General features: G+C 44.8%; 1 protein-coding gene across 1 annotated transcript in view; it reads right to left on the reverse strand.

Annotated features, from left to right (window-relative positions):
* LOC142657923 (flavin-containing monooxygenase 5-like) overlaps positions 1 to 22,058 on the reverse strand; it is an 87,961-nt gene that overhangs the window by 12,686 nt on the left and 53,217 nt on the right. The window contains exon 6 of the mRNA XM_075833465.1: positions 9,554 to 9,750. Within this exon, the coding sequence (XP_075689580.1) occupies positions 9,554 to 9,750 (197 nt within the window). The remainder of the gene's footprint in view (positions 1 to 9,553; positions 9,751 to 22,058) is intronic.

Raw genomic sequence — 22,058 nt, forward strand, 5'->3', positions numbered from 1 at the left:
TATCTCCTGTACCCCAAACACACATTTTTCGGTCTTCGCAAACAGATTATTTTCCCGGAGGACCTGGAGGACCTTCCTGACATGCTCCACGTGGGAGGACCAGTCCTTGGAAAACACCAGTATGTCATCAAGGTACACTACAAGAAAATTACCCAGGTAATCTCTCAGAATTTCATTAATAAAATTCTGGAAGACGGCAGGGGCATTACACAACCCAAAGGGCATGACCAGGTATTCGAAATGACCTTCGGGTGTGTTGAACGCAGTTTTCCACTCATCCCCCTCTTTGATGCGGATAAGGTTATATGCCCCCCGTAGATCGAACTTAGAAAAACATTGGGCCCCCTGAACCTGATTAAAAAGATCCGGAATCAAAGGAAGGGGATACTGGTTCCTTACGGTGACCTTATTCAGGTTCCGATAATCAATGCACGGCCTAAGACCACCATCCTTCTTCCCCACGAAGAAGAAGCCAGCACCTACAGGAGAAGTCGAGGGGCGAATGAAACCCTTGGCCAGGCATTCTTGGATATACTCCCTCATAGCTTCACGTTCAGGACATGAAAGATTAAATATCCTACCCTTAGGAAGCTTGGCACCAGGCACCAAATCGATGGCGCAATCGTAATCTCTATGAGGGGGCAACACCTCGGAGGCCTCCTTAGAAAACACATCAGCGAAGTCCTGAACAAACTCAGGAAGCGTGTTTACCTCCTCCCGGGGAGAAATAGAGTTAACCGAAAGACATGACATCAGGCATTCACTACCCCATTTGGTGAGATCCCCAGTATTCCAATCAAACGTGGGATTATGCAGCTGCAACCAGGGAAGACCTAATACCAGATCGGACGATAATCCCTGCATCACCAGTACAGAGCACTGCTCCAAATGCATGGAGCCAACAAGGAGTTCAAAAACAGGAGTATGCTGAGTAAAATAACCATTAGCAAGAGGAGTGGAGTCGATACCCACTACCGGGATAGGATAAGGCAAATCAATAAAAGGCATTTTTAGAGACATAGCAAATTCCACAGACATGATATTAGCAGATGAGCCAGAATCCACGAAGGCACTGCCAGTGGCAGACCGGCCAGCAAACGAGACCTGAAAGGGAAGCAAAATTTTATTGCGTTTCATATTAACGGGAAATACCTGTGCGCCCAAGTGACCTCCCCGATGATCACTTAGGCGCGGAAGTTTTCCGGCTGTTTATTCTTGCGCCTGGGACAGGTGTTCAGTAGATGCTTGTCGTCCCCACAATAGAAGCAGAGACAATTCCTCCTGCGAAACTCTCTACGTTGTCGAGGGGACATGGAGGCCCCGAGTTGCATAGGTACCTCCGCGTCCTCCGTGGAATCGCAGGGAAGTCAGAGGGGAACACATTGAAACGTTCAAGCTGACGTTCCCTGAGACGTCGGTCAAGTCATACTGCTAGGGCCATAACCTGGTCTAGGGAGTCAGAAGAGGGGTAACTAACCAGCAGATCCTTCAGGGCGTCAGATAATCCTAACCTAAACTGGCACCTTAGGGCCGGGTCGTTCCACCGAGAAGCTACGCACCACTTTCTAAAATCAGAACAGTATTCCTCAACAGGTCTCCTACCCTGACGTAAGGTCACCAGCTGACTCTCGGCTAAGGCAGTCCTGTCAGTCTCGTCGTAAATGAGTCGTCCGAGGGCAGAGAAAAAACGATCAACGGAGGAAAGTTCAGGGGCGTCAGGAGCCAAGGAGAAGGCCCACTCTTGGGGCCCTTCCTGGAGTCGGGATATAATGATACCCACCCGCTGGTTCTCCGAACCTGAGGAGTGAGGTTTTAGGCGGAAATAAAGTCTGCAACTCTCCCGGAAGGAGAGAAAAGTCTTACGGTCCCCTGAGAACCGATCAGGTAACTTGAGGTCGGGTTCTAGAGGTGAGGTGAGGGGTACTACTAAGGCAGCGTCACCCTGGTTGACCCTCTGAGCCAGGGCCTGGACCTGTAGGGAGAGGCCCTGCATCTGCTGGGTCAGGGTCTCTAGGGGGTCCATGATAGCGTCAGCGTAGGAGAAATGGTAGACTAGGTATGGGCTTGTTATTATGTAATGGCAGGAAGGAGGTGAAGGGAACAAGTGAGCCCTAATCTACCCACCGCCCTGTCCCTGCCTACTTGCAACGACCCGCCCTAGGCGACGGGGTACAACTTGGCGGAGGTCCCTACGCTGTCTAAGTGCAAGGGAGTACAAACAGGGAACACGCAAGGGAAGGGGCAGTAGCCCACGGAACGCCGCGAGGAAACGGAGCGGTGAATGAGACAGTCAGGATCAGGATGTAGTGGAGTATACCAACGAGAGCACGGAGCAGGAAGCAAGCCAGGGGCAAAGCGAAGCAGGATAGCGGAACTGAAGCAAGGCAGAAGCACGGCAGAAGCAGGCTGGAGCAAGGCAGCAGTGGGGCCAGGAATCCAAGAAGAATAACAAGCACTGAGGAAGAGAACACGGCAGGTATAAATGGACAGGGGGCGGAGCTAACTCCGACTGACCAGGCCGCGATAGGCTCTCCCACTCCTGAGCCTGCCACCCTGGTTGGTGGGAGCCGGTATCAGTCTAAGAGGTCTGGCCTCAGGTGTCGACTGATTAATCCCGGGAGTATACACAGACGTAGTACCTGGCAGATCCTTTACAGTGGGCAGTGCAGAAAAGAGATGGATCACAGTGGTGTGGTTGCTTAGCCCGCACAGTTGTTCCTGTCTAGTGGAGCGTGTAGCATAAGGCCATGTTGATCCACCAATCACTGCACGTGCTTGACAAAAAAGGGAGGAGCATGGCTGCAGCATCACTATCTGTACACATGACGATATGTAGTTAGTTTATGGGGGCTAGGGGGTGTTTAAATGTTTTATTTGCCACAGTCTTGGAGTGAACAAAGAGGGGGTACAGTGCTGAAACCCCTTCCTTACAACATCACTCCAGGCAACACCTTGTATCCCTGCCTCTTTTCTCCCTTCTATGAATTACAGTAGAGATCCAATAGATGCTGTATTATAATACGCAGGTATACGCAGCATAAAACCGCACATTTCCGCATTAAAATTTAAAAAACGCACCTAAAAATGCATCAAAAGACTCCCCAGTAGGTGTGGTTTTACGTGCGTATACCTGCAGTTTCTATGCAGATTTTCCGCATTAAATTACGCAATGTGTGCATTTAGCCTTAAAGTAATTTGCAGTGTTTTTAGCATAAAAAAATTATGTTTCTCATCTTTTTTTTTTTTTTGCTTCAGTGTCCCCCTTAGTGCTGCTTTTAAGGGGCTATGTTTCTGGGGCAGGCTCTGAGATTAATCAGTCTCATTTCCCCTCTAGCAGATTATAATATAGTTCTTTTTTACTTTTCCTGCATATTGGTAACATGGGATCCAGAGTAGTGAAAGTATATACTGTTTGACATCCACAGTATGAACATCCTTAGGCCTTATTCACACGGACATGTCTGTTTTGCGCGCGCAAAAGGTCCGTGTGTCATCAGCATATGGTGCGTGGCTGCGTGATTTTCGCGCAGCCGGCATCATTATGACACTCTGGTTTTATGTTTACAAACAGAAAAGCACGTGGTGCTTTTCTGTTTTCATTCATTGATTTTACTACTATTGTGCGAATCACGCGTGGCACCCGGAAGTGCTTCCGTGTGCCGAGCGCGATTTGCACGCACCTGTTGACTTCAATGGGTGCGTGCTGTGCGAAACACGGCCAAATATAGGACATGTCGTGAGTTTTACGCAGCGCACATACGCTGCGTGAAATTCACTGACAGTCTGAACGGCCCCATTCATTAACATAGGTCCATGCGACGCGCGTGAAAATCACGCGCGTAGCATGGACGTAAAACACGTTCGCGGGAATAAGGCCTTAGTGAGTGTACATGTGCAGGGTTCTTATCAGATGTCAGGATGCAGGGCTTTACAATACTAACAAGCTAAGAAGGAGTCTCCTCAATTATATGGGCCATGCTACTGCAGAGGCTCTGCTCCTTCCATGACAAGCAGGGCAGAAAGCAAGCTCTTTTGGCAGCTCTGCAGTGAACAGAGAATCACTTTGCAGGAACCTGGCTGTGGAAGAGGGACTGAGCATATCTATTCACCAGCACTCAGCTCATTAGGTGGCCATGCACATTGCTATACACTTTAAACACCAGATGGCCATGTTACAGGGGCGGACATACCGCATGTGCAGCCGGTGCAGCTGCACAAGGGCCCCGCGTGGGAAGGGGGCCCGTTCAGTGGCGTAACTACCACAGTAGCAGCCGTAGCAGCTGCTACGGGGCCCGCGGCATGGGGGGGCCCGTGTCGCCCTGACAGGCACATTACATTTTATGTACCAGGCCTGGCGGCACGGGCCCCCTCATGCCTAGTAGCATCACAACACTAGGCATGAGGGGAGGGAGGGGGCGGGGGCCCGGTGATAGCCGCCACACTGCACTACCAATCGGGAGGGAGGGGGCGGGTGCCCGGGCCCGGTGATAGCCGCTACACTGCACTGCCAATCTGGCACAGATGAATAGGACAGGACGGCGATGCTGGTGGTAGGAGGAGCGCTCAGGCAGGGGAGAGGACAGGGGGCGGTGCGACGTAAGACTTCGGGCGGCTGGACAGTACAGTCAGGACTGCCGGAGAACTCATAGGATGAGCGGAGGACAGACACAGGACGAGTGGAGGACGTGCAGACTGCAGAGGACAGGTAGATGAAGTTAAAAAGTTCATGTCAGAAGGGAGAAGTTTTTATGTAGAAAAATCTGCCTCATAATTCCTTCCGGAATTTTGAGGCATATTTTGACCTGCCGGTAGAACACTTCCCGCGTTTTTCATTGCGTTTTTTTGTGGCGTTTTTCGGCCATCGGGCCGTGGGCAGGGAAACGCAGCAAAAAACGCATTTTCTGCCTGCCATTGTTGTCAATGGGAAGTCAGAGACAGAAACGCCCGAAGAAAGGGCATTGCGCTTCTTTTTCCCGCATGCGGTTTTTACTGCTCGCAGGAAAAATTTCATGGATTTCAATGGGAGGCACTTTCTGACGTTTTTCGCGAAAAAAACCTCAGTGTGAACTCCCCCTAACACAGGGGCGTAACTACTGCTATAGCAGCCGTAGCGGCTGCTACGGGGCCGCGGCATGAGGGGGCCCGCGTCACCTGCCGGCACGGGCCCCCACCTTGGCCGGAATCTCCGCTAGCTGCCGCTATGGCTGCTACAGCGCGATGCCACGGAACACTACGGCAGAGCAGGGAGTATCTCCCCGCTCTGCCATTAAACATAAGACATGTATCCCCTATCCACAGGATAGGGGATACGTGTGTGATCGCTGGCATTGATAGGGAGAACGGGGGACCGAAAGTCCCCTGAAGTTCTCCATCACAAACCTCGGACTTCCGGGGTCTGTGTCGGCAGCTCCGTAGAAATGAATGGAGCGCCGGTCACACTTGAGCTGCGCAGACACCGGAAGTCAGAGGTGAGTGATGGAGAACTTCGGGGGACTTTCGGTCCCCCGCTCTCCCTATCAATGCCAGCGATCACACATGTATCCCCTATCCTGTGGATAGGGGATACATGTCTTTTGTCTTTTCACACTGTAGGTCGCATTTTTTTGAGTGATTGGGGGTGTATGGCGTTCCCTACAGGGGGGGGGCTGTATAGCGTTCCCTACAGGGGGGGGCTGTAAGGCGTTCCCTACAGGGGGGGCTGTATAGCGTTCCCTACAGGGGGGGCTGTATAGCGTTCCCTACAGGGGGGTCTGTATGGCGTTCCCTAAAGGGGGGTCTGTATGGCGTTCCCTACAGGGGGGGGCTGTATGACTTTCCCTACAGACCCCCCCTGTAGGGAACGCCATACAGAACCCCTGTAGATAACGCCATACAGACCCCACTGTAGATAACGCCATAAAGTCCCCCCTGTAGATAACACCATACAGCCCCCTGTAGATAACGCCATACAGCCCCCCTGTAGATAACGCCATACAGCCCCCTCTGTAGATAGCGCCATACAGTCCCCCCTGTAGATAGCGCCATACAGTCCCCCCTGTAGATAGCGCCATACAGTCCCCCCTGTAGATAGCGCCATACAGTCCCCCCTGTAGATAGCGCCATACAGTCCCCCCTGTAGATAGCGCCATACAGACCCCCCTGTAGATATCGCCATACAGACCCCTCTGTAGATAGCGCCATACAGTCCCCCCTGTAGATAACGCCATACAGCCCCCTCTGTTGATAGCGCCATACAGTCCCCCCTGTAGATAACGCCATACAGCCCCCTCTGTAGATATCTTGAGATTCAGTCCTGCTTGATAGGTAACAGTGCAGTAAGCTAAGCATGATAAGATCATCTAAATTATTGCATCTCAGTTGCATGAGTGCTTTGTGTTATATTCAATGATTCAATTTAACCTAAGTCTCTAAATGTGGGCAAAGAAAATAAAAAAACTATACTCACCTCCTCCCTCGCCTCCGTTCACCCGCCGCAGCCCCCATCCTCCTGTCTCGGTCTGTGTTACAAGTGTACAAGGCTGCACTGGTGACGCGCTGCCGATGGCACGTGACCGCTGCTGCCAATAACTCCTCATTGGTGTGCTGCTGAGGACAGTAGTTCCACAGCAAATCGCTGTTGAGGGCATTGATTGGCTGCAGCGGTCATGTGCCATCGACCGCGCGTCACCACAGCAGCTTTGTAAACACAGAAAGGGATAGGGGCTGCGGAGGGGGAACGGAGGCGCCGGAGGAGGTGAGTATAGGTTTTTCATTTTCTTTGCCCACATTTAGGGACTTAGTTTAGATAAGAATTTAACCCGGAAAAAAATGTGTTACTTGTGTTCTAAACTGGTAATAAAATGTACAATATAAATCTTCCTTCATAATTTTTATTAGTAAGGTTTATTTTTATATGCATATATATGTTTAGGTAACTTTGTCGGTATTGGGGGGGGGGGCGGGGGGGCCCTGGCACATTATCTGCACAGGGGCCTTTTGCAGTCTGTGTCCGCCACTGCCATGTTATGTAAGTAAATATCATAATGTTACGCTGGATTGCTTTTTAACAGCATATAAATGACAAACATTGTTTATTTTGTTATGATCTGTACAATGAATATGATATTTAACCCTCTTTAACCCTTTTAGGACACGGCCTAGTTTGTGCCCCAAGGATGCAGCGATGTGTTTCGTTTTTTCGTCTCAGCATTCCAAACGCCATAACTTCTATATTTGCGCTTATTTTTATTTTTTGGCGGAATAATTGGTATTTTTTTTAATGCTACTATTTTGGGGAGGAATGAAAAAAAATAGCAATTTCACCATTGTTTTTTTTTTCCTATCTACTTTTACAGCGCTTACCGTGTATAAATAATATGTTAACCTTATTTTGCAGGTCGTTACAATGACAAAGTTATATTCTTGATGTGTTACTATTTTTACACAATAAAAGCACATTTTATTTTTTTACTAAATTTGTGTTTCACTGGCAGGCAGCCTATTACATCCTGCCTCCGGCATTGCCTAATAGGCTTTTGAACATGGCAGAACTGGCAGCCATTGTTGGGCCCCAGCTGCCAGGGCAACCCTATGAGCCACCGCATGCAATAGAAAAGACTGCTGCACTTCAAATCAAGTCCAAACTTGTGTTGTTTTTTCAAAGTCATGTGCAGTGTCTCAACCTCCAAGAGGCCTTTTTCAAGCTTGGCTTTAAAAACATTTCTTGGAGATTGAAACTTTGCACATGCCTTTGTGAATAAACACCACAAGTTTATATTTCATCTGAAGTGCTCCAGTCTTCTTTTCTATTGTATCATGGGTTGTCTGTGAACTGGGACTTGAGTGCTTTGTACCCCCACTCAATGCTTTATTGCTATATTGGTGCTGTTGATTTAGTTTTGGATGGGCTTACAGATGGAGCCCACTCCCTCTATAAAACCATTTAGGTGCTGCGGTCAGTCTTGACCGTGGCATCTGAGGGGTTAGACAGCCAAGATCAGAGCCATCTCGGCCATTGCAGAAGGGTGTCAGCTGTATGTTACGGTATGGCATGCGGACGGTACAGACACAGCTCCTGAGCCTGCACCATCCGCACTCTGTAATAGTATGGCGTTGCACGTGGACTACCTGCTCCGCATGCTGTACTAAGCCAGCGCAGTGTTGGAAGGGGTTAAGTACCAAGAGAGTTTTTCACTTTATTCTTTCTCACATTCCGTCAGCCATAACTATTTTTTAGGCTACGTAACCTTTATACAGTATAACAGTACATTACTGCTTTTGCATTTTAGATAAATTATAAAACAGAGATTATTATTAGACAGTCCTAGACAGCTCAGCTTAATCACAATTTAATCTTTGAATTTTACATTCCACTAAACTGTTGTACCTAAACTTTCCATTGAACTTTGAAATAAATATTCTAAGGGAAAGCAATTCTGTCTAATTTTGACACAGAAGATCACCCGCTTTATCTACACACTCTTTGGCGTAAAGAACACTGTTCTGTAGATCTTTTACCGATTAAACTTCCTCTCTACTTATTTTTTCTTTGATTTTTAGTACCATATTTATGTTTGTTGCATTCCATTGTACACTTCCTTTCATGCAATTTTTCCTACTCTCTTGAGAACCACCCCTGAGTATCCGTTGGCTGTCTTTGCTGTGCTGTCCTCTCTAGACATTAAACTCGACCTTTATAAAACTGAGCGCTATCTTCCAACTCAGTAAAACTTCATGTTCCTATGTGCAATACTATTCTTTATTGTGCCTTACCACTGGTATTCCTCCTGGAAATGTATGATACAAATTGACAACTGGGCATTACCTTTCCACCTATTTTATAGGGGGAATACAAGTATTTGCTGAAACAGACATTTCAGGAGAGATGACAGATCATCTTTAACCAAACTAGCTCTGCTCTAAAACCTCATGAAGGCAGCAGCAAGCTTCATCTGTCTGACTAATGTTTATACGACGTCTCTAATCTAACACTAGTTAGATTATCTGTTCTAGAATAAAGTTCAAGACTCTGTAAAGAGTCTATAAAGCTCTCCATCAAGCCGCACCTTCCTACATCTCTTTCATAGAGGACTTCTAATCCATTGACGTTCTATAGTTTATTGTCCTTCTGAATTGCAACTTTTTACTCCCAATCCTAAAGACTTTTCCCATACCATTAATAAAACAAAAAGTTGTATACACATCTTGATCCATGTTTCAAGAACACTTCTATAACGCTCCAAGTACAAAACTATTTAAACTATTCACCCATACTAATTCTGCCGTCTTTATTTTTAATGACACTCTTCCCAATGCACAGTTATATCTGCGATAGACTTATTTATGTAATATTATTTTATATCTCCACATTGCATGTACAAGTTGATTGGACATGTCTGTAAAGGTTTTTTTTCCCCTCGGTGAACATTTAAGTCTTATGGATTTGACAGGCAGTGGCATCCACAAATTTGTCTGTTCAGTGAGGTTCTTATGCTATAATTTGTTGCACACAATAATCTGCAAAATAGAGATAATAATGAATACAAATAATTACTTAGAATCCTCTACATTTTACCTGTGTCGAGGCAAGAGTCCATAATTCTCATGATTAAATCTCTTGTTGACAGTATTTTCTGCAATGTAGTTCAGCAAAGCAGGCAAAGAATTTTGAAGTAAGCTTACAAAGCGAGAAATCTTTGCAATGTCCACTGGATAGCCATTATAAGAAACACGGTTTACAACCCAAGCACCTCTTCTTGTGCTTAGAAAAACCTTATGAGAAAAAAAAATGATCCTTCATATTAAAGAGAGATAATGAGGGAGAGATAGAACTGAAACATTGCCATATAATCCCAAAAGGGAAAATTAAGTTGCCCTGGGACAAAATAAGGAAACATAAAACCAAAATATTTAATGGATGAAATAATGGAAAAAATATAATTTTGGTTCCATGATTAATGTTTGCTGTCTTTGACTGAACATGTTCCTTCAAATAAAGCAAAGTAACTGAGGTGCAGCTGTGTTGTTTCCTTCTTGAGTGAACAGCAATATCTTGCCAAATTGGACATCAGCAACCATGTAGAAAACAAATGAGAATTTTGGGCCAATAAACTAAAGGAGCCAGAACCTTTAAACCTACAAAACAAGAAAATCCACTCCTTAGCAGAAGTTTAGACTTGTGATTCATGACCAGGAGATGCAACTCCAAAATGTTATAAAGTAACACTAAACTTCTCTTAAAATATTATACTACTGAATAAGTAGTCCCTCAATGGGGACTAAATTATCCCCACTGTTGGGTAACCTCTTCATTGTATGCTGGAAGAAAATGCACATATTTTTAGACACACATTCTTTTTCATCTGATCTAATATTTTACTTTATGTACACAGATGATGTCTTCGTGGCGTGGCATAAGGACATCTTTAAATGTGGAGGAATTTGTTGAGTACCTAAAGGCTATGTAAACCTTTGAAACCTTTACGGGAGCAGGATTTAGCGAACGTTACGGCTGCTCTATATAGAGAATACAGAGCAGTTGTATCTCAAAAAGGAATATTTAATAAAAAAAACTATTTAGAAAGTTTCACTAAACAAACTGACAAACCTTTTTATTTAAAAAAAATTTTTTTTACAAAAAAAACAAACAGAAACTGGCAGCAGCACTAAAATAAAAGACAATACTCACCTGGTAAATTTCCCTGCATCTCCAGTGCTGATGCTTCAGTGGTCCCCCGTTTGCCTTTGTTTATATTCCAGGAGCAATGATGTGCTGTTTCGGCTTATAAATGCTGCAGCCAATCACTGGCTGCAGCGTTGTTGCCAGTAAGTATAGCATGTGATGCTGAGGCCAGTGATTGTCCCCCTCAAAATTTTCCCTGCACAGCGGTGCTCCCAGCCACTGGCTCTGCATGGAACTGCAGCATAGCTCCATTTACTTAAAGTGACAGTGAAAAGGGGCACTCGTAAGCAGCCGACGGAAATGGACACACATTAAAGCGGCTCCAAACTTCCCGGAAACATCAGGCACATCAGTGTAAATAGGTGATCTTTGGCAAAATAAACCACCTCTGCCCTCTCCTCCACGACCTCCCACACCACCCAGAGCCATTATGCCGAAGAAACCACTCCAGCCGAAGTGGGATTCCTGACTTACAACATCCTCTGCCTAGATGAGTTTGAGCCGGCACAGCCCGCCCTGTCTCCAGCCGGAAGTGACAGTCTTTTCAATTCCCCTGAGCTACTTAAAGGGAAGGTGTCATGAATTATTTTATTTTTTTTAATCATATTGATTTAAATATAATATTTTCAATAATTGTATTTAATTGTACTCTCATATTTTATTTTATTTAATATTTTCTGACTTCAATATGGGGGCTGCCATTTTTTTTTCATCTCTGTATGTGTCGATTAACGACACATACAGAGATGGAATACGGCACATACAACCCCATAGAGAATGCGAACCGTAGCCGTTCCATTCTCAGTTGCGTGCCCCGTCTGTGTGGGAACGGCGTATGCGCCGCTCCCACACAGACCAAAACGAAGCTCGTTCGTAGAGCGAAATCCGGCGCCATTTTCGTGTGGACTGGAAGCCGCTGCCGGACAGTAAGATGACGACTTCCAGCCGCGGCTACTGGCCATATGTTCAACGAAGCGAAGGCTCAAGGAAGAGGAGCGCAGACAAGCAGAGGCGGCGGCAGGAGCAGGTAATTTATGTTCGTGTATGGTCGTGTATATTATGTTTGTGTGTATTATGTTCGTGTATGTTCGTGTGATACTGTCTGCTGAGCCCTGTATCTAATCCTCCTAGCACTGTGCAGTCGCTCAGAAAATGTCGGCACACAGTGTAGGAGGTTTGAAGACATTCAAACCCTTCCTTCTCCTGGCACCAGCCAGAAGAAGGGAGGGGGGATTGTGTGAGGACATTAGAGGAGTGTGTGTCCACCCCAAATTTGCAGCATACATCAATGAGGTTGCTTTACCACAGTCACCATGCTGCTATTTTGGGAATTGCTCCCTCTAGTGGCCAGCACATGGAAATAATATAAATTAGAATCTATTTATATATTTATATATTTCCTGACTAATTGTTTAACTGAAAAAATATATAGATATATTTCTAGCGACACATTCCCTTTAAGGATCTCAGCAGCAGCGAAGCCTTACAGCTTCCGGTTTAGCTGAAGGCACAGTAATCACGAAAAACACCGCTCTGCTACAAAAATTTCAATTGCTCCTATAACAGGAGCTGAATGCAACTGCCACATGTCTCAAACAGAACCTGACACAGGAGAACAGGGATCTCAGCAACCACACAAATGAGCTTGAAGAAAAGATGGACAATGCTATTGAGGTACTGAACTCCCATGATGACGAGATTGACCATCTTTGATCAGATTAACATGCAGTCCTCTTGCATATTTAAGATTTTGAAAACAGGGTCTGTAGGGGTAACCTCCGTATTAGGGCAATTGCTGAATCTGTTTAGGACCTGAAATCCTCTGTACTGTTCCAGGCATTGGCCCCCGCCATACTTAGTGACCAGCTTGAAATGGACAGAGTCCACAGGTAACCCATCCCTAAATGGACAGATTGCAAGCCGAGAGACATTGTTCTCATAATGACCTATTTTGCAACTAAAGAATTGATGATGCAGAGGGCCAGAACCCAGCCGCCTCTTTCCTTTCAGGTACATGCATATCAGATTTTTGCTGACCTCTCCCCTGTTGCCACCTGGAAGAGGAGAGCCGTGATAAAATATTTAGAAGTACAGCATGCTCACTGCATACGATATAGATGGGGCTATCCTTTCAAGCTGCACTTTCTCTTGTGACGGCAAAGCCTACGCAATTACTACCCTTGATTAAATAAAATCTGCACTATGCTCCATCCGTTTGTTGCAACCTTCATCTCAACATGGTTCACCAACCCATCCACCACTATGGAGCAAGATAACTCTACCATCAGAATGGACTAAAGTCACCAGATGAGCGTCCATGTGCCAACGAAAGACGATCTCAACTTCCAGCTAAGCACCAGACTGATGACCTGTACTCGTAAATATCTTTTTGAATGCAGGATGAATGGTGTTTGATCGCTTGAAAGACTATCATTATGTCGACTACTCTTCTCGCAGTTTCTAAAGTCATTGACGTTATCGTCTTTGATGCCTTAGCGTTCTCCTAGAGATAATTTTCCTCATTTGATTTAGCGTTACTGTACGACTGTATTGATATGATTTTTCCTGGGCTCCGACCCAGATACTATTTTTTTATTTGAGCTTAGGTTTTTATAATGGTGAGAGTCCACTTATCCAATCTTTACACCATGGGATTTGTTTAAGTGCTACTTCACATAACCACTTCCTGACATTGAAACCCCCTAGTTGGGATGTGTTCCATATGTAAGATTACCATCTCTATTGTATGTGTTACTATTGCCTTATTATGACATAAAACTGTTTTGACATTGTGACCATACCATATTGCTACCGTATTGCTACTTTCCATTGTTTACCCTCTTCCTACCTCCCTACTTTTCTTTCCAATTGTCTGACCTCCACCACTATAGTTTAAAGAGGCCTTGTCACCAGATTATAAGTTCCCTATCTCCTACATAATGTGATCGGCGCTGTACTGTAGATAACAGCAGTGGTTTTTATTTTGAAAAACGATCAATTTTGACGGAGTTATCACCTATTTTCGATTTATGCGAATGACTTTCTTAATAGACAACTGGGCGTGTTTTCGCTTTTGACAAAATGGGCGTTGTAAAGAGAAGTGTATGACTCTGACCAATCAGCATCATACACTTGTAATCGTTCCCGCCCAGCTTCTTTTACTGCACACAGCGTGATCTCGCGAGGTCCTTTGTCTCCAGGCGTCCAAGAGGGTAGAGTTGAATCTGCAGCAGCATCACAGTGTGCAGGTAAGCATAGTGAACTCCCTAGAGACTCTACCCTCTCGGACGCCTGGAGACGATGTGTCTTCTCTCTTCCGATGCGCTGGTGAAGGACCTGTGGGAGGAAGTGACGTCACAGCGTGATCTCGCGAGATCACGCTGTGTGCAGTGAAGGAAGCTGGACGGGAACGATGAGAAGTGTATGACGCGGATTGGTCAGCGTCATACACTTTTCTTTACAACGCCCAGTTGGTCAAAAGCAAAAACACGCCCAGTTGTCTATTAAGAAAGTCATTAGCATAAAATAAAAAATAGGTCATAACTTGGTCAAAATTTATCGTTTTTCAAAATAAAACCACTGCTGTTATCTACATTAAAGCACCGATCACATTATGTAGGAGATAGGGAACTTATAATCTGGTGACAGAGCCTCTTTAATAACTTGGCGCCTATGTGTCTGGGTGCTGGTGACCTCCTCATTTACTCCCTTACATGGAACTGTCTTTGACAACACCATCAGCACTTCTGCTGAAACTCTGCTCTCTCTCTTCTTCAATTTCTTCTTTCTTTTCTTCGCTCTCCCTTCTACACTTCAATCACCAACCCGGGAGGTCAATTACATCAGTAGCGGCACCTAGCAAACTCACTGCTTATATCTATTCCACAACTTAGGATAATTTCTCACAATGTGCAAGGTTCTAACTCCCCAAATAAATGCTCTAAAGCTTTTTATTATGGTAAAGCAGATATTATCTCTCTAGAAGAAATGAGACTCTTACCTACCTCTAAATTCCTGAGTCCTTACTGCCCAGTCTTTTAAAAGGCTTGTGCACCCGACAGACATCGCAGACTGGTTGTGGCGTCCAGAAAGAACCTTCCCTTCTTTTGCACCAAGGAGGTTGCGGATCCCACCAGTAGGTATTTACTGCTATGCAGTACGCTCTTTGACATAACCCTAGTTTTATTTTATGCCCCAATGCCCACCAGAATCAAATTTTTTTTCACAACTATTTAAAGTTATCACCACTCACAAAACAGGGTCTCCTTCTGGTTATGGGGGACTCCAATTTAGTCATGGACTCCGCCCTACACCGCTCCCTGCCACAATCTCCAACTCAATATCTTCTTTACAATCGCTTTATTCACTTGCTTCATTACCACAACCTGGTCAACATTTGGAGAGAGGCAACCCCTACGGTTAAAGATTATGCATTTTAATCCAACACTCACTCCTCCTTCTGTCAAACAGATCATCTTTTTTAGCAACTAATCCAGACTCCCTCTTTGGCTCCTCTGCTGCCATAGTTAGCATTCCGTGGTCTGACCAAAGTCCACTTTCAAGTTCTCTCCTCCCAAGACCCTTGTGTCACCTCCTACATCTGGCATTTAAACAATTCTCTCCTCACAGTTAAAAACACATTTGCAGAAGTTAAATAGGCAGAAGAGGAATACTTGCAATGCAATGCACCATTCATCTGTTTCTTTATGGGAAGCCCATAAGGCTACTCTCCGAGGATGCCTTATCTCATTGGCTTCAATTAAAAAGAAAAAATGTACTCAGAGGATAAGAGACCTGACTACTCAGCTTGAGATTGCTGAGAGAGCTTGGAAGTCTTCTCCTTCTGCTACCACTAAGTCCAAGGTCCATGATATCAAGTTGCAACTTAAACTTATAGGCTGGATTCACACGACCATGTTACGTCCGTAATGGACGGAACGTATTTCGGCCGGAAGTCCCGGACCGAACACAGTGCAGGGAGCCGGGCATCTAGCATCATAGTTATATACGATGCTAGGAGTCCCTGACTCGCTGCAGGATAACTGTCCCGTACTGAAAACATGATTACAGTACGGGACAGTTGTCCTGCAGCGAGGCAGGGACTCCTTGCATCGTACATAACTATGATGCTAGGAGCCCGGCTCCCTGCACTGTGTTCGGTCCGGGACTTCCGGCCGAAATACGTTCCGTCCATTACGGACGTAACATGGTCGTGTGAATCCAGCCATATTGTCTAGCCAGATGGAAAAAAAAAAAAGACCCATTTTGACTGTGATAGGGCGAACCTCCTCTTTGACCAACTGTCTTTTCCAGACATATCCAAAGAACACCTTGCAACATGACATTTCACCGATTTAAGTCAGCTTACCTATTAAATCACTAAAATTCTCTAAAATCACCAGGTCCTGATGGTTTTACACCTTTGTACTATGAAAAAAATGCTTCACTTTTTGCTGCTAATGTCCCTCCCCTCATCCAGTCCATCACAGCAATACTTGATAAGTGGTGCACCGTGCCACTTTCCTGGTTTGGTTGCATACAAATCATCAAAATTAATCTCTTGCCCAAAATATTATATATTTTTAGAGTTCTTCCAGTGATGATATCACTGTAAAATTACTTAAGTTATCTGGCTGGATAAGAACTTTGGGTTTCTCGGTACGCCCTGTATAGTCTAAAACATGAAGGTGGCCTCGGTGCACCAGACCTACATAAATATTACCAGGCAGCCACCATTGCTCAACTCGCCTCATTACACAATACAACAGATTCCCTAATGTGACTTTTTTTTCAGCCCATACTGGCCTCCTCATACCTTTGGATACATCCCACTTACAGCCCCAATCGGATAGCCCACTAATGAAACACTCCTTGTCTGTGGGGAATCTGTAAAGGTCTGGCCTCCACACATCTAAATATAATGAATTTGTGGCACAACCACCTGTTTCCTCCTGGGATCTCGCATCGCTCTGCTTTTTGATGGGGGAGAGAACATGGCTTTCACCAGGTCCATAACCTACTCTCACTATTTGGCGCGTGCACTTTCGAGACCTTAGGAGATAAACACAATATCTCACGCTTTAGAGAAATTTAGATACCTTCAACTTACACATTGGATTGCGTACACGATACAATGGGATTCAACATTTGCCAAATTCACCACATTCCTCCGGTCTGATCTCGACCCCATATAAAATAATAATCCACTGCCTAACCCAGACTAGACACACGTATGTTACTATCTGGGAAAGAGACCTCAATGTACATCATGAGGTTGCAGGTTGGAACTCCTCTTGTGTTTAGGGCTGGGCAATTAATCGAAAAATAATCAAAATTGAAATTCGGCGCATTTATTCAACGTCATCTTGCGAATTTTGGTTTTATAAATTATTTTTTTCCCGGTTTAAACTGTATGTGCATCTTCAGGTTGCAGATACAGTTGAATTCAATGGTAGAGCAGGGTACCATAATGTCCCTGCTCTACCATTCACTATGTATCACTGGACGCGAGGCAGTGATATCATCGCGCCGTGCCACACAGACCAGAGGAGCAGAGGGATCTCCTCCACTAGTCATTGAAACAGGGGGTGGGGGTAGATGTGTATGTATATTATTATTTTTATCAAACACTATTGGGGGAAGCTGTGGGGGCATTATACAGTGTAGGGGCAGCTAGGGGGACTTTATACTGGGTGGGGTGCAAATATGGGGGCAGTTATGGGGGCATTATACTGTGTGGGGGCAGCTATAGGGGCATTATACTGCATGGAAGTTGTTTTCACTGTGGTCGCGGACTGCTGCTGCTCACCTTCAACTTCCTGGCTGTCAGCCAGCGTCTCTCTCCCCGGAGACACCAGCTGGCGCTACCTTCCCGTCCTGGACTTTGCGATAGGGTGCGGCGTGCGCTTGTCCCCGGCCTTAAAGGGCCAGCGCACGCACTCTCTAAAAGTTCCCTAACATATCCCCAGAGCACCCTGGACTATAGAAAAGGGCTCCGCCCTTCCACTCCTTGCCTGAGCGTTGTTGTTATTTTCCCATGTTCGTATTGCAAATGGTCCCTTAGTGCTATCCTGCTACCAGTGTTCCTGTGCCCTGCTAACTGTATCCCGTGCTGTGTTTTGTTCCTGAGCCTGTTTATTATTGGAGTCGTGTTGTGCCGCCTGCGGTTATACGCTACGTCTGGTGTCATCTGCCACTCCTGGTATCATCCCCCGCGTCTGGTGCAACCTGCCATGCCTCTTGGTATACACCACGTCTGGTGTCATCTGTCATTCCTGGTATTATCCGCCACATCTGGCGCAACCTGCCACATCTGCTGGTATACACCACATCTTCTGTCATCTGCCACTCCTGGTACCATCCGCCACGTCTGGCGCAACCTGCCACATCTAGCCCCATCCGTGCCAGTGCCCCTGCCTGGACTATCTCAGGTACCCTTGTGCTACTAACTTGTATAGACTTTGCATAGACTGTTACTTGGCCAGCTGCCTCTCCGCTACAGCGAAGTGGACTAGTGCCCCACATACCCCCAGATCATGACAGAAGTCAGTTATAGGAGCATTATACTATGTAGAGGCAGCAATGTGGGCATTATACTGTGTGGAAGGCAGTTATGGGGCATTATACTGTGTAGAGGGTAGTTAAGGGGAGCATTATACTGTGTGGAGGACAGTTATGGGGGCATTATTTTGTGTGGTGGCAGCTATGAGGGGCATTATACTCTGTGGAGGGCAGATATAGGGGCTTCATACTGTGTGGAGGCAGTTACAGGGGCATTAAAATGTGTGGGGGCAGCTCTGGGGCATTATACTGTGTGGGGAGCACTATGGGGGCAATATACTGTGTGGGGCAGTGTCAGGGGTATATTATATACAGTTGTATACAGCGGGCTCAGGGGATAAATATTAATTCAATGGCATAGCATTCAAACAGGGGGCATGGCATGCAAAAAGGGGTGTGGCCTACATAATCGTTCAATAATCGTAAATCGAGGTTACATGTTCAATTATTTGTGATTTTGATTTAGGTCTTAATTGCCCAGCCCTACTTGGGTTGCGGTCTCACACTGTTCTGTCAATGTCACGACCATGGAATCGGCCTATACAGTTCTCAACTGTTGGTACTTAGTCCCCAGTCGAAGTGCACATGATGTCTCAGATACCCTGCTAACTTTTTTCGGGGTTATCCTGATAGGGGTAATATGCTTCATACCTTGTCCCACAGTAATATGCTTTTGGGTCAGAGTGTTCAACTTCACATGTTCCCTCTTTAATGAACTGGTTCTCAGTTCAAACTTTTCACTCCTGTTCTTTTGGCAGCAAAGCAGACCATAGCTCAAGTATGAAAATCTCCCTTTTTACCATTTGCTAATGTCAAAGTGTGGCCTGATAACTGTATGGTCAATGAATGACTGTCTAGAAATCTGAATGGCACAACCACTCGTTTTCAAAAAAGTTTGATGATTTTGGATCTCCTTTGCCAACGCTACTTTAGGTGACTATTCCATAGATTCACAGTTCTCACAGTAAAGAAGGCTTGTCGCCTCCGCAGGTTGAACCTTTTTTCAGACGGAGGGAGTGCCCCTTGTTTTTTGAGGGGGTTTTACATGGAACAGGATTTCACCATATTTTTTATGTGCCATTCATATATTTATATAAGTGAATCATGTCCTCCCTTAGTTGTCTCTTTTCAAGGCTAAATAGGTTTCATTCTTTTAATCTTTCCTCATAACTTAGATTCTCCATGCCCCTGATTAGCTTCACTGCTCTTCTTTGTATTTTTTCCAACTCAGAGCATTTTTTCTATGACCTGGAGCCCAGAACTGAACTGCATATTCTAGATGAGGCCTCACTAATGCTTTGTTCATTTATCTACATTAAACTTAATTTGCCAAGTGGATTCCCAAACACTTAGTGTGTTCAAATCAGCTCACAATTTACGAACCCAACATAGACTGAACAATACTACAATGGTGGTGTCATTTGCAAAAATTGAGACAGTGCTATTAATCCCATCCTCTATCATTAATAAATAAGTTGAATAATAGTGGTCCCAGCACGGAACCCTGGGGTACACCACTTATAACCGGGTACCATTCAGAGTAGGAATCATTGACCACAACTCTCTGGATACGATCCTTGAGCCAATTCTAAATCCAGTTATAAACTATACTTTCTAAACCTATAGTCCTTAATTTACCCATTAGACGTCTATGAGGGACAGTGTCAAATGCCTTTGCAAAGTCCAGAAACACTATATCCACAGCGGCCCCTCTGTCTAGGCTTCTGCTCACCTCTTCATAAAAACAAATCAGTTTAGTTTGACAGCTTCTGTCCTTAGTAAAATCGTGCTGGCTGTCACTTATAATACTACTCTTTGTCAAATAATCCTGTATATAGTACCTCAATAGCCCCTCAAACATTTTCCCCATGATGGATGTTAAGCTAACTGCTCAATAATTACCCGGGGAGGACCTAGAACCCATTTTGAAAATAGGCACCACATTTGCCCTGAGCCAGTCTATTGGCACTATACCAGTCACTAGAGAATCTCTAAATATTATGGAGAGGGGGAAAGAAATACCTGAACTAAGCTCTTTAACCCCTTAGTGACCACTAATACGCCTTTTTACGTGATTCACTAATGGGCTTTAGGCCTAGGCTGACGCCTTTTCACGTCAGCCTAGTCTAAGTCCTGCACGGGTCTCCCGTGCAGGCAGGAGCCGGGGCTCTGCTGTCTGATGACAGCTGAGCTCCTGCTCCAACGCCCGCGATCGAAGTTTACTTCGATCGCGGCCGTTTAACCCGTTAAATGCCGCCAACAATAGCGACCGCGGCATTTAACTTTGTTTACAGAGGGAGTGCGCTCCCTCTGTCACCCATCGGCGGACCGCGAATGAAATCGCGGGTCTCCGATGGGGTGTCATGGCAGCCGGGGGCTTGATAAAAGCCCCCAGGTCTGCCCTGGACATATTCCTGTTAGGACGTGCCTCCGGCGCGTCCTAACAGATTGCCTGTCAGATTTACACTGACAGGCAATAATGCTCTGGTATACGAAGTATACCAGAGCATTATAGCAGCGATCGGAACATCGCACAGTAAAGTCCCCTAGTGGGACTAATAAAATAAGTAATCAAAGTGAAATAAAGATTATTAATAAAAAGTACAGTAAAAAAATAAATAAAACCATTTTTTTCCATAAAAAGTGGTTTTATTTAGTAAAAGTGTAAAAAAAAAGTACACATATGTGGTATCGCCGCGACCGTAATGACTCCATTAATAAAGTTAATATGTTAATATGTAATTTAAACCGCAAAGTGAACACCGTAAAAAAAAAACTCAAAAAACTATGGCGAAATTGCAATTTTTTTCCATTGCCCCCCAAAAAAGTCATAATAAAAATGAATCAATAAGTCCCATGTACCCCAAAACAGTACCATTCAAAACTACGTCTTGTCCCGCAGAAAACAAGCCCAAAAAATCACTACATTGATGGAAAAATAAAAAAATTACTGCTCTTGGAAAGCGACGATGCAAAAACAAATAATTTTAGTTCAAAAGTGTTTTTATTGTGCAAAAGTCGTAAAACATAAAAAAACCTCCACATATGTGGTATCGCCGTAATTGTACCGACCCATAGAATAAAGGTAACATGTTATTTACGTCGCATAGTGAACGGCGTCAATTTAAAAACGCATAGAACAATGGCGGAATTTCAGTTTTTTTTTATAATCCCCCCCAAAAAGGTTAATAAAAGTTAATATAAAAATTATATGTACCCAAAAATGGTGCTATTAAAAAGCACAACTAATCCCGCAAAAAACAAGTCCTCATACAGCTATGTAGACGAAAAAATAAAAATGTTATAGCTCTTTGAATGCGACTATAGAAAAACGAATAAAATAGCTTGGTCATTAAGGCCTAAAATGGGCTGGTCACTAAGGGGTTAAGAACTCTAGGGTGTAACCCATCCAATCCTGGGGCCTTATGTACATTTATTTTATTTAACTTAGCTTGGACCATATCTACATTCATCCAATTCAGTATATCAACTGATATATTAACAGCACTGGCACCGGCTACATCAGCTGCTCTTTCTTCTGTTGTATATACAGAGCTAAAGAACCCATTTAGTAACTCTGCCTTCTCTTGATGCCCTGTGACCTACTCATCATTACCACTATTTAGGGGTCCTACATGTTCAATCCTTGGCTTTTTTGCATTTTCATACTTGAAGATTTTTTTACTATCATTGGCCACCTGCCTTTGATTTTGTATGTTTGCTGATTTTATTACCTTTTACAGATTTTATTAGGCTATTTATAATTTACAAAGGCTACAGCTGTACCCTCAGATTTGTATTTTTCAAATGCCCTTTTTTTGTCATATATTGCCCAAAA

Source organism: Rhinoderma darwinii, chromosome 7 (assembly GCF_050947455.1).
Source record: "Rhinoderma darwinii isolate aRhiDar2 chromosome 7, aRhiDar2.hap1, whole genome shotgun sequence".
NCBI classification, from domain to species: Eukaryota; Metazoa; Chordata; class Amphibia; order Anura; family Rhinodermatidae; genus Rhinoderma; species Rhinoderma darwinii.